This window comes from Equus quagga, chromosome 3 (assembly GCF_021613505.1).
Source record: "Equus quagga isolate Etosha38 chromosome 3, UCLA_HA_Equagga_1.0, whole genome shotgun sequence".
NCBI classification, from domain to species: domain Eukaryota; kingdom Metazoa; phylum Chordata; class Mammalia; order Perissodactyla; family Equidae; genus Equus; species Equus quagga.
Window position 1 is genome coordinate 81,242,982 of NC_060269.1, and position 13,802 is coordinate 81,256,783.

The 13,802-nt window shown below is 36.6% G+C and overlaps 1 protein-coding gene across 1 annotated transcript in view; it reads right to left on the bottom strand.

The window, feature by feature from the left end:
- Nucleotides 1-13,802, bottom strand: part of GRID2 (glutamate ionotropic receptor delta type subunit 2) — a 1,366,457-nt gene that overhangs the window by 345,007 nt on the left and 1,007,648 nt on the right. Inside the window, exon 9 of the mRNA XM_046657173.1 lies at nt 4,782-4,883. Within this exon, the coding sequence (XP_046513129.1) occupies nt 4,782-4,883 (102 nt within the window). The remainder of the gene's footprint in view (nt 1-4,781; nt 4,884-13,802) is intronic.

Here is a 13,802-nt window from a genome sequence, read left to right on the forward strand (position 1 = left end):
ATTATTTTTATAGTAGTTTTAGGCAAGGAGTACTATGTTGTATATTTAATATAAGATGATGGCACTGTACCTTTTCAAAAAATATCCTGAGAGCTTTAGAAGATATCCTGCTGGAATGAAACTCCCAAAAGTCAGTATGTTTGTCTGTTTTGTGTGAGCCCCAAGCATCTAGAAGAAGGCACTCAATAAACATTTCTCAAATGAATTGATGAGTGAATTCATGTTTCATTAGAGGTGCCATGTGCCCATTTTAAGCAAAACCAAATCAAGCAAATAGGAATTATTAATCAGTGAGCTCCTGCTATGTTTTTGAGATATCTTCTATTTCTTCTTGCAGCACAGCTTCTCAAGACCTTCTTTTCATTGGTGCTAATTTCTTTCCATTTTATTTTCATAAGTATTATGATGATATTTACTACTCAGTGATGTTTCTAATAACTTTTTGTGAATTACCGTGAAAAAAACTGAATGACTGGGCCAGCCTCGGTGGCCTAGTGGTTAAGTTCAGCATGCCCTGCTTCAGTGGACTGGGTTCGGTTCCTGGGTGCAGACCTATACCACTCATCTTTCAGCAGCCATGCTGTGGCAGTGGCTCAGATACAAAAAAATGAAAAAGAGGAAGATTGACAATAGATGTTAGCTCATGGTCAATCTTCCTCAGGAAAAAAAAATTGAATGACATAATTAGTCATTTATGGCTATCCATACTTATACAACTTAGTAAGTTAAAAGGAAAAAAAATAATCTTAATAAGTGCCTTATAGTAATACACTTGGTCCACTTGGTAAGAAATTAAGATAAGTGGGCCAAATATGGAAACAAAGAGGTTAATAGAAGGACCAAGCTTGCAGGGTCTGAATTTTATTCTCATTCTTTCTTTTCCTCAATTTCTACAACATTTGTCTGTGTCTTCGGTGATGGTTGAACATGTGATGCTATTTAGAAAAATGTTCCTAAGTTACCAATCCAATAATATTTGCAATCTCAGTAGTTATATCATATTTAATTTAAAACTAATGTGAATTCATTCTGATTCCAAAGGCAGAATATCAGAGTGGCTAAGGACTTGGCCTCTGGAACTAGGATCTCTGACTTTTGTGAGCTATACGGACACGGAAATTTAGTTAACTCTTTTGTATCCTATTTTCATCCTTTTAATGTAATTGATACATCTCTTGTAGGGTTTTAATAAGGATTAAATAAGTTAACACATGTGAAGTTCTTAAAAGGTGTTACCAAATAGTAGACACTGGTGTTGGTTTCCGGATCCACCGTGCCCTTCACTGCCCTGCTCTGTGTTCGAGGAGGCTGACCTTCATGGTCTGCGTTACTTGTGCTCCCTTGCCCTCTGACTTCTGGTTGGATTTGCAATTGGAGACAATGAAACGAAATGGAGAGGAGGAATGACACTGAGGTAACCTCTCACTTCATTTCATCACTGTCTGACTGTGGTTTTGGCAATGACTCTTTTTCTCCACCCTCTTCCTATACCAAAGATCACAGCTACTCTTGAGTGGTCTCTCTCCCACCGCTCCAGCCATTGCCAGGTCTGTCAATACTGCTCCTGCTTCATGCCCCATCAGTCTTCAAGGTAGTCAAGGCTTGCTGTGCATCCAGGCCCTGGCTCTTCAACACCCATTGTTGATTCCTTTAACCCATTTACATCTTTGTTAATAATCCCTGTATTTAATTCTCTTCAATTAACCATTTGACTGTATCATTTATTTGCCCTTGGGATCATAAACAATATAGCACTGAATTATTTAGTTTAAGATAAACATTAGATTATTTCTTTCAAGTCAATGAAGTATCCTTAATAGTAATATGAATGGGGGTTTCAAACGTAGGTAAGGAAGATCAATTTTATTAACCTGTGTGTCATTAATATCATAATTTGCCTAAAAAGCAAAGTAAGGGATGTGTGGAAGTGGGACTAGGTTGCAGTTCGAATGAAGTAAAGGCTGAGAAATCCTTCTTCAGGGGCCTTACACGTGGTCCCTCCCTCCTCTTTCTCCCTTCTCAGGGGGGTGTTTAGGTGGCCAAATAAAGTCTAGTATAAACCAAATCTGAGTTTCAGGGTTTAGCGGGCATCAATATTTTGGAGTTGCTAGGTGGGTTGAGGGGAGAGTGATTCTTTGTGTTGGGTGGAAGAAGCTCGTAATGCCATATAAGTAACAGCTAGACCTGGAAAGATGTTTGTAGGAAATAAATAAGAAGGTTGTGGCAGGTTTCCATTCAGTAAGAAGTACATGAAGAATCAAGAAGCCTACAAGATATTAAGTACCACGTTTGTATATTGTGGGAGTGTAATAAGTGGAACAACATTTTACTCAACTGGGCACGCAACTGATAAATCCACACTGCATCACAGAAGACCTGGGGAAACACACTGTTTCCATATCTCCATTCACTAACCATGTCAAGATCTGTGCAGGCAAGCTGGCAGGAAACAGAGACCATTGTGAGTCACGAAGGTGAGACTGGGGCATGCAGGCATTAACACTGTGTGAAGCAATGCAATTTCACGCACAAAATAGCAATCATTTTGTTCAGCCGGGAAATGAATGTAAAACAACTGGTCCTATGAAACTTTCCCAATCAAACTCACTTTGACCTTATTCAGAGTTAAGCATTTCCAACTCTCAAGTCAAGTAAAATCCTACAGATACTTTTATTCTCATGCTTATCACAGTAGGGGCAGAAGGAGTATAATATAACATCAAGGGGGAAGAGGTTAAAAGGCCTGGAGTCAGACTTCCTGGGTTTGAATCCCAACTCAACTTACTATCTGTATAATCTTCCACTGTTTTTCCAACCTCTGGATTTCTTAGTTTCATCTACCACATTCTTGGGATCAGAATAGTGTCCATTTCTTAGAAACACTGTGAGGACTGAATAAGACAATACAAGTAAACAACTTAGTAGAATATCTGGCACATACGAAGACTTAATAAATCATATCTGTTTTGTTGTATGTGCATCACTCCAACAAGATTCTATGACTACTTTGAGGTATGAATATACCTATAAGAAGAATAACACTCATTTCTATGTATTATTCATCTTATATCTATTAACAAGTCTACAGTAAGTACTAAATAAATATTTGCTTAATAACTAAATGAGGTTAGCTTGCCTTAAAATATGAATCTCAAAGACCAAAACAAAGCACATACATTATCTTTCATCGCAGTTGTCACCTGAGTTTGCATATTAATCACTACAGAAGAGGCTATTAATAGTTTACTGTAGTTTAAATGGCTGTCTTTTTTTTAATATTAGCACATAGCCACATCCTTGAGTACATACAGAACACCTTTACATTTAAGTTGTGAAGTATTCGTGTTATAATCATCTGCCAAAAAAGTGAAAATCTTATTAAAATAATAACTAGGAATAAATTACAGGCACCAAAAAGGGGGGGACAGACTATTCATTTGAATTTCCTTTTACAGAAATATCAGATATCCTTTTTTTAGACAATGAAATTATGTTGACTCTATTTAATTTGTACTAAACAATGGACAAAGGGCAGTCATTGCTGTTATAAACTTTGATAAACATCCAATTAGCATCAATATATCACAAAAACTGCTTCTCCTGTTTACTAATTCTACAATTTTTTTAGCCTATAGGAAAGACTTTTTCAAATTTAAAAACAAGTAGGCTTTTCTGAAAAAAAATAAAGTTAATAACTATGGACTATTAGGTTTTGATGTGTATTATGAGGTAGCACAAGGCTAAACACATTGAAATAGTCAGGGAGAATGCATGTCTTCATGCTTTATGGCGATTTAGACAATACCCATTTGAGTATTTTACTATTTAAGAATATTTCTCTTGATGTATTATTTTATATATTTATTAGGAGAGAAAAACAATAATATATGGAATAATGACAATAGTTACCATTTTGATTTCCTAATAACTAAATGGAACTGCAATAAATGTTTCACATGTATAATCCAGTTAATATTTCAAGAATCACTAGATTATAAGCTCCATAAAGATAGAATCATATCTGTCTGTTTTATTCATCAGTGTCCCCAGTAATCAGCACTGAGCTTGAATACAGTGGATACTCAATAAATATTTATTAAACAATCTGATGATCTTTCCTTTGAAGTAGGTCCTTACTAGAAATTATTGTCTTAGTCTGCTAATGTTTCAGTATCACTGAACGTGGCACATTTTATCAAATCTACTTCCTTTGGCATGGTTATCTCCATTTATGCATACTATACAGTTTTGTGTGTGTGTGTGTGGGGGGGGGAGGTCAGGAAGAGTGGCGCTGAGCTAACATCTGTGCCAATCTTGCTCTATTTTAGGTGGGACGCTGCCATAGTGTGGCCTGATCAGCACTGCTAGGTCAGTGCCAGGGATCCGAATCTGCGAACCCCTGGCCGCCGAAGCACAGAATGCAAACTTAACCACCATGCCACCGGGCCGACCCCTACACTATGCAGTTTCAGTGAGAAAACGTCTGAGGGATACCTTTACTTTATCATATGTAGGAATCTGGAGAAGGATGGAAATTTGGCCTAAAATGTCTAAAAAGTTGTTGACAAATCACTGTAATTAAAGGAAAAGCCTGCAAAAATCTGATTCTGATCCACATAAATTGAAGGCTAAAATTATGACCATTAAAAATATCTCAGAAAGCATAGTCAGGATTTATTCAAAGCTCTTTTAAGACTGTGGCGTCAGTGAATAAAACATAAAGAACTGAGAGATAAAGTAACCTCTTTAAGCCAAGACCACAAGGCTCTGATCAGACTCACCAGGACAGTCACCACACGTAGAACCACTCCACGCATGTTATTCTCCAGTTTCTTGTCAGTCAGTGACCCATTCAGCCCTGTGACAGGATTCCAGCATCCAAGCTGAAAGATAAAATAGCTTGGTCACTTTTCTGCCTGATGCACGGTCCAATCACCATGTGTAGGTCTTTCAGAGAACTGTGTGGTATCTCCTGGAGTAACTGGTATAGGAAGGGTCCTGTGCAGGTTTGCTTTTTTAATAGCAAATAAAGCAAACAGAAATGCCATTTCCTACTCTTAAATATCATCATATGGCATATGTCAGTACCCAACATGCTTTAGGAGACTCACTGAGGACTTCTAACTTATCGAGGAGTTATAAATACACCAATAACTCAGTCCCAGTAATGCCCTAATTGGAAAAATAATAGCACATATAATTCTAGCATAATGTCTGTTCTAATATGTCAATTACTGCACAAGTTAGATTTTCTTATTGTTTCAATGGTTTTAATTAGGTCTTATACTGCTTTTATTGGGAAAAAAAACTGCAAGACTTTTAATGTGGTTAGAAGGGTTACTGCTTTTATTTGAGGAAAAAATCATGTATATGGCTTTGTTGTTTTCAAGTATTCACAGGACATAAAACAATATAATTTGCCTTTGTTGTCAGTGCTATCAATTTCTTTGGAATATTTTGGCAGCAACCTTTCCCTTAAAGTTTTACAATGATTCACTGCTCTTTACTCTCCAAAATACTGGTTTAACTTTACATCCACATGTAGTTCTCATCTCCTGTAATATCGAAATCTGAGGGCTACCAGTTTAAAAATTACTGCCTATAAATCTCAACAGGATAAAAATTGATGACTCTCAATTCAGAAATAAAGAGAAAAGAAAGCGATGCTGTGACTTGAATTAGCAGATAACTGTGCAAGGAGCAAAGCTGCAAAGAGAATGTTGTAATGCATGTCTTGGGAAGAAATGTCACGCTATTAATCCCTCAACCAGATCCATGAGCTTCACATTTGGGAACCTGGCCCACATTTGCGTGTTTTAAAAATGTAACAGAACTTTAGTCATATTTGGAGACTGTTTTGATTAACTGAATGGTTTATAGGAGCACCTGCTTATTTGTGCTGCTTCCTCCTGAAGACTGTGATTTATTTCCTTGTATTGCATTTTGTTTGTTGCTTCCAAATTCATCAACATACTGGAAAACTCCCTCACAAACAAACGATTTAGCTGCTTCCTATTAAAAGTCAAGTTTCTCTTTGAGCTCCCCACAAGGTGTTTAATTAAGAAAACTAAAATGTACATAATATATCTTAAGAGAAGAGGATGTCACAATATAAGCAAAAATCCAGCTTTTTCCTTATTACGATAATTTGGAAAGGGCTGCTAATTGTTGGTTTTGACTGTAGAAGCACATTAAATTCATACAATAATATGTCATTCTTAGTTACATAAAAAGTCTAATTAGAACTTAGATCCAATTAGCAATTCCAAATGTGTTGAAAGTCTAATTATCAGAGATAGTGTGGTCCTCTTGCCAAATTTCAAACCTTATGAAATTTCTTTTGAGCTTTTGTTCTCTTCTGAGGTCAACCAAAGTCTATCCTCAATTACATTCCTTGATGTGCACTTTTTCTAATTACTTCTTCAAGAAGATTTTACTTTCCTAGACCAAATAATATCAGTGGAAAAAGTGATCTATGATATTAAGTGAAGAGCTAAATTTCCAATGTGCTATCCACATTTTCCAATTCTATTACTTAATTCTAAGCTTAATGAACAGATTTTAGGACATCATCTTGTTCATGAAAATATGTCTAAGCTACCAAAGTAAACACAGGGATTTCTTTTTTTCTCCCTTGGGGTTATTTTTTAAGCTTGGTGAACCTACTGTCAGTTTGCCTAAATAAATGACATCTAATAGTGCCAACTTGCCCATAGCATTTTGGTGTATTGACTAGTCGGAATATTTACTCCTGGAATAACAAGAAAACTCGCTGAGCAGTTCATTTCAACAATGCTCTGAACAAACATTTCAAAATGTTTAACTTTCAACATCTTCTTAATTATATCTTCCTTTAAACAAAACTGTAGTCAATGGTTTAAAAATTCTAAAGCACTCCTGTGTTTGAGAGTTTGAAATAACAGTAATATAAAAGTATTTGGAGTAGGGAGAGTAGGTGGCTGTATCTTGTCTTCAGACCTAGGCAGTGACTTTAAACATTATTTGTGCCATACATGATGTTTCTTCTCATTTTTTTTAATGTTTGGCCAGATTCTCTCATATATATTACGAGACATAATTTTCTTCTCTGCTTGATGAAGGTTTTCCACTTGTCTGAAAGGTGAAAACTCTGTTTCTTTTCTTTCTTTCTTTCTTTCTTTTTTCTATCTGAGTCACACGTCTTTTGATCATAGAACTTGTAAAGTTGTTCCTGTTCTTAATAACAACAGTCTAGATTTCAGGATTGGAAGCTCCTTTAACTTAACCAAGCTCTTCCTTCATATGCACAAATGCCAATGCTTAACGTTACTGAATGTCACCAAGGACACCAAGAGCCAGGATGTTCAGACACTGAATTTCGAGGTAGAGAAAAGTTAGGATACAGAGTTTCTGAAAAACTAGAAATAAAATAAATCCACTCACCACATATTAACATGGGCCATAACAAAGAAATTATTAAGAAGTTAAAATAATACTTATTTCCTGCATCAAATAGAATTATTTCTTTTACATCTTTGGAATACTTTCTATGTATCAGCCATGGTACTGAGCTCTTCATACATGATCTCATTTAAACCTAAAAATAACTTTATGGGATGGTGCCATTCCCTTATTATCTTACAAACATAGAAACTAAGGGCTCAACTAAGGTCACATAACTATTAAGAGAAGAAACTAGGATTTAAACTAGTGCTTTTTAAAGTCCAGATTCAGTGTTTTTAATTGCAGGGTTGCTTTATAGCTTATAAATTCTTTTCATAAACATAATCTATTTAAGGTAGGTGGAGAAAATATTATTCCTATTTTACAGTCAAGGAAATTGAGGCTCAGAATTGTTAAATGGCTGGCTCAATATAATAGTGAATTCACATTTTGGCAATACAATTTAAAAGGCAAAATCATCATCATCATACTTTTTATAAAAGTTGTTATAACATGTACATAATGCACAGCATGTGCTAATCATCTGACAGCTTTACTTATATCAATTAATTTACTTATCAAAACCATGCCATGAGGAAGGTATCATTACTACTCCCATTTTGTAGAAGGGGAAACTGAGGATTGAGAGGTTCTGCTCCTTCTACCGTGTTATCTTTTACCCACTCAAACAATCAAGAGGCATTGAGTAAAATAAGGAAAGGAGCAGAAAAATGAAGTGGACAAGAGACTCTCAAAAATATTTCTGGAAGTCTCTACTTTGTGTGACCAACTTACTAAAGATAAAACCTTTATCCTAAGGCCTGATTATGCTCCTCAAAGTGTATACCAAAGATGAATGAGGAAATAAACAACAGCAACACACAGAGGAAATGTTGATTATCCACATTTTTAGAAAGATTTCTCAAGTTTTAAGATTCCTTAATTTGTTCATATCCATTCATCTCCCTGAGGTTCACTTCAAGCTACTCTGTTTGATTGTAATAACTCCTTCCAATAATAAACAATAAAAATGAGTTTGGTTCACATAGATCCAAATTGAATTTGTATCTACAGTGGGTCATATTCCCTGCAGCATAGCAAGATCGACAGGCATAGTGTTTGATAAAAACTGAAAGAATTTCACTTAGTTCAAGTGTGAGACTTATCAACTTCTCTGGTTTCATTGTTTGAAATTTCATTAACTTGACTTCTCTGGCTATGTGCAGAAGGTTATTTTTGTCTGGTTGAGTTTTTGTTTCTGTTTTTTGTTTTTTAAATAATGAGACCAGAGACTAATAAAGATAATGCACACAAAATCTCATAATACTATCTTCAGCTGAGCACTTTCTAAGTCAAAAATAATAAAAGTGGCCCCTGCAGTACATGAGATTTACAGAAAGTCATACTCCCTGATGGCAAGGCAAGAGTCACTGTCTTCCATGGTCTGGCAGTCGAGAGAAAATTTAGAAGAGATAAAAAATTTAAAGACCAATTTAATTTCCTTTCAAGTACAGTATATCGATTTCCTATAGTATTTTCTGGTTATTGCCTTAGGTCATTTTAAAACCTTAAAAATGCTTAATGCTTTAATTATATCCTTCATTGGAGCTTTAGCAATAATAATCTTGTAGCTTTCTGTCAAAATCAATGTAATATCTTGTGTTCAACAAACTGGTTGACGTATTTGTGCGAGAGCAGTAGCAGGCTCCTAACAGGATGTGTATGTCATTAGTAAATGACCACGTTTTAGGCATTTACTCTATTTACCTCAATGTTCTCACTTTCCATTTGTCCATGGGCTTTAAAGGATGACATTTGACTTGGGTTTTACATCACTATTTTTCAGGCAGTGTTACAATGTCAAAAAGAGCTGAATTGTTCAACTTTAATTTTACGCTCAATAGTTTGTAGGCTTTAATAACAGGAGTCAGGAGAGCTCTTAATTGAATACCAAATGGAATTTCCTACATTTATTAGCTTGTACTCATATGGAACAAATGAAGCCTGGCTATGGTTCCCAAGCTCCAGCTGCAGGACACAGAATATCCACTGCACTGGGGGTTGTGTGCTTCTGGCCACTACAGTTCCTTTATTTGTCTCCTCAGACTTCAAAGACAAAGAGGGAACAACAAAGGCATAGGCGGAGTAGCTGAAACCTAATCATTTAGAAATGCATTTATTTGGTAGATATCACTTCTGTAATGGGATAGAAAGTGTAAAAAAATACACATATAATGTCGACTCAGATACATGTCTTATATCGTTAAATTGGAATATTTTCCTCTTGGACATGTATAGGAATGCAGTATGCCAGCAATCCCTCCAATAACAATTTTCTTTATGGTATTTCCACCGGTAAAATAGGTTCCATTCGTAAGACTTACTCCCTAGGGGATGATTATTTCCTCCGAAGATTCTATTCCTACAGCCTGGTCATGACCATGAAGTAGTAGTGGTTCTTTAGATTAAGGAGAACACCCTTAGCACTTGAGTTTCCTTCAGGAGGAAACATCTTTGAAAAGTCAGAAAAAGAAAAATCACCTGATTTGAGTGCCTATATCTCCCTGCATTGCTGCTGAAAACGAAAACTTCTGTACTATGTAACAGCGTACATACACAACAAGATGAACTTAACTGATTTCCACAAGTGAGGAATACAAGCATGAGAAGCAGTATATATATAACAAAATAGCTCAAAGGTGTTTCATGCGGCCATAATAACCACTCTCGGTTATCAAGTGGCATTTAACTTATATAATGATATTCTACTATTATTATGTTTCCCGTCTTTCTACAATTCTTCTTGGTGTAAAACTACTATCACGCTATACTTAGAGGCGATATATCGTAGTGGTTAAGATCAGAAACTCTAGATCCAAGCTGCTTGGGTTGAAGCACCTGCTCTGACACTTGCTAGGTGTGTGCCATTGGGCCTCAGTTTTCTCACCTCTGAAGAGTAAAATGGAAAGAGTAAAAATAACCTCCTCACAGGCCTTGTGAGATTATTAACTAACTTAATATATGTCAAGTGTTTAGAAGTGTTCTTGGCACTTAAAAACTAAGAAGTCTTCATTATCGTTATTCGTATATAATCAGCATTTTTTTGTTCCTTGCTTAGCCTCGTGAGCTGGAGTCCCCTACTGGTTTCAGTGACGGAGCGTCCTTCTAAAGCTGTGGTTCTCAACTTTGGCTAAATATTAGAATCACCAGAAAGCTTTAAAAAATTCTGATGCCCCAGCCTAAGCCAAGATCAATTAAATTAGAAGCTCCTGGGATGGGACCCAGGTGCCAGTAGTTCCTAAGGCTTTCCAGGTGATTTCAATCTGTAGCCAAGGCTGAGAAACACTGCTCTAAAACTTGCCCTAACATCCAGGGAATGTAATCTCATAGAATGGCTACTTAACCTTATTGACTCAAGACATCCTTTTTTACTGACTTCCTCTGCAAGAGCTAACTAGGGACACTTTCTCAAATCAACGAGCTATTTTATTTTTCTTGTTTTAAATAGGATAGGAAGCTATAAACTCTGTGAAGCTGAATGATGTCTACTGTGCTACTGTTGTACCCCTAGCCCTTATCACAGTATTGATGTATTGGTACATGGTAGCTCCTATAGATATCTGAAAAATGAATACACGAATTAAAACTCCTGGTGTCCTCTTTATTCTTCTAGCTTGTTGTCTCTCCAGTTCAAGTTGAATGAAAAAACAAAATATCCCCAATCTGAGATTATGTTCTACTATCTTATTGTTCCGCTGACAATTTTCGTGATTCTTCAGGGTGATTCCCCTCTCTCAAATTCTGTTAGCTTTCCTTTTCTTTCCAACCAGAATATTATTTTTTTCTAAGAATATTTTAGCATTTAATGATTACAACCAGATAAAAGTCGCTGGATTTTTTTCTCTTTTGTCCTGTCTTACCTTGAGATGTTTTGAAGGGGACCTTCATTTTAAAATCACATTAGAATTTTCGGTCTTTTATATCTCCTCTATTAATCAACCAATTAAGGTCAGAGGCACCATCTTAATCATCTTTGTGTGCCCAGTGCCTATTACAATGTTTTGTACAAGTAAAATAATTATTTTTTATGTAACTTACAGGGTTTAATGTAAAGCATTCCTATTGCTCTTTAGAACTTTGTCCCCAGAAAATCTAACATCTCAAGCCCAGACATTTAAGTCCTACTATCCCTTCAATATCTCTGCTTAGATATCTCAAAGATGTCTCAAAGCTATATACTATCCCTATATACCATCTACTATCCCTTCAATGTATCTGCTTAGATATCTCAAGGACACCTGAAATATCTATAAGATTAAGCTCATAATATACCCCTACCATCCAATCCAGTCCCACTAGACAGAAACCAACATGTCAGTTTTACCACCTTTATAGCCAATCCATTGACAGTATACCAGTTTCACCTCCTTAAAAATAATCTCTTGAATCCGTTTAATTCCATCTCCTTGCCACCATCCTAGTCCAAGCTAATTTTATAGCTTCTCTTTTACAATCTTTACACTGCAAACATAAACATAAACTTAGATATGATGTCCTCTGCTTAAAATATTTCCATAGTTTTCCACTGTTCTCAAGATAAAGATCAAACTTCTAATGTGGCTGACCAGGACTTGTATGATTTGTCACTATTTACATCACGGTCTTATGTCATATCACATTCTCTTTGATTCTTTGAACTCCAAGCACACAAGTCTTCCTTCAGTTTGAGTAAGACAATCCTCCTGCTTAAGGATCTAAACATTGTTTACCAAGCATTGAAGTGTATCAGAACCACGTGGAAAGCTTAAAAATAACCTCAGTACCAAAGCTATACTCCATGCCAATTAAATTAGAATTTCTGGACACAAGATCCAGACATCAATATTTTTTTTAAAAGTTTCCAAGGTGATTCCAAAGTATTGCCAAATTTGAGAACCAATGGTTTTGAACACACAGTTTTCTTTGATTGGAAGGATCTTAGACGCCTGACATTAATCAATGAGTTGCTGAATTCACTCTTACTCATTCTTTAGATCTCAATACAGTGATAGCTTAGGGTAACCCTTCCCTAACCACTTGTCTCCACCCCCAGGTGAGCTCATGTCACTCCAATACAGCATCATGTCCTCTCTTTTATGGTAATATCACAGTTAAATTCCTTAATCTGTGTGTTACATGATTAACATTTATTGCCCCAGTTATCTATAAGTTTCCATGGGATCAGGAAAAAAATTGCCATTTTGTTCTTCCCACCTTATTAAAGACCTAATTCCTGGCACAAAGTGGGGCTTCAACTTTTTATTGAATACCCAAAAAATTTAGGTGAATTTTAAACAAGAGGCTTAATATATCTTGCAGAGATTGTTGACTTTCTTAAATGATGCCTTAATTGAGGATCTCAACATATAGCTAAGAGACTGTGCTGCCACCTAATAGCTGAGCTTTTTTTTTTTTTATAATTTGAAATGTGGATTTGGAACTGTCGTTCTTCCTGGGTGCAGGGAGGATGAGCTCTGCATAACAAAGATCAAGGAATTGTTTTCAAAGCCTCAATATGAGGGATGACACTATTACCTAAACCTGTAGAGAATAAAGTAAAGCGTCATATTAGAGTTATAATTTGAACAATTATATAATAAAAACAATAGCGATGATAAGCATAAGAGTAATACGCAACCTATGATAGGTGCTTCTTATATTCCAGGCCTCATTTTTAAGGCAAGTACCTATACTATCTCGCTGAAAAGAGAACCACAAGATCCCCATGAAATATAAACTTATGAAACTTGGGGGATGAAACGTTACTCATCTAGGAGAAAGCCCTCTCAAGAATACAGAAGCCTCTTCAGCCTGGTTCCTGGCCAAAAACCTATGAAAGATGTTTTAGGCCTGACCATAGGCAATTCTGAAGGCTTTAGCTGACAGGCCTGCTGAAGGGAGCTGCAGTCAAGGACTCAGGTGCCTAGGCCGGCCATGCTTTCATGCAGTTTCTGCATGCTTAATCCCTCGCTTCAGAGGCCTCTTTACTGGGGCCCTGGGCTGAGGCCGTCCACAGGAGTCTCTGCTGAGCCCATCCTGATCAAGGGAGGGAGGAACCTGGAAAACACTTATCTCCATTCTGACTTAAAACTCAGGACTTGTCCATTCCCAGCCCTTGCCCTCTCCTTCTCCACCCAGCTCCCAGGTCCATGAAACTGCAGGGGGCTTCTCATCAGGGTTCCCTCAGGCAGTGAGACAATTTCCCCCTCTGTGCTGGTGCAACTGACCCTCGCCTGGTGCCTGGTGCCTGGTGCAGTTCTCTGGGGAAGAATGAAACACTGGGGGAGCTAGGACCTTCTTTCTAGGCTTGCTTTTCCCATGGCAGTAAGTAAATAAAGGCT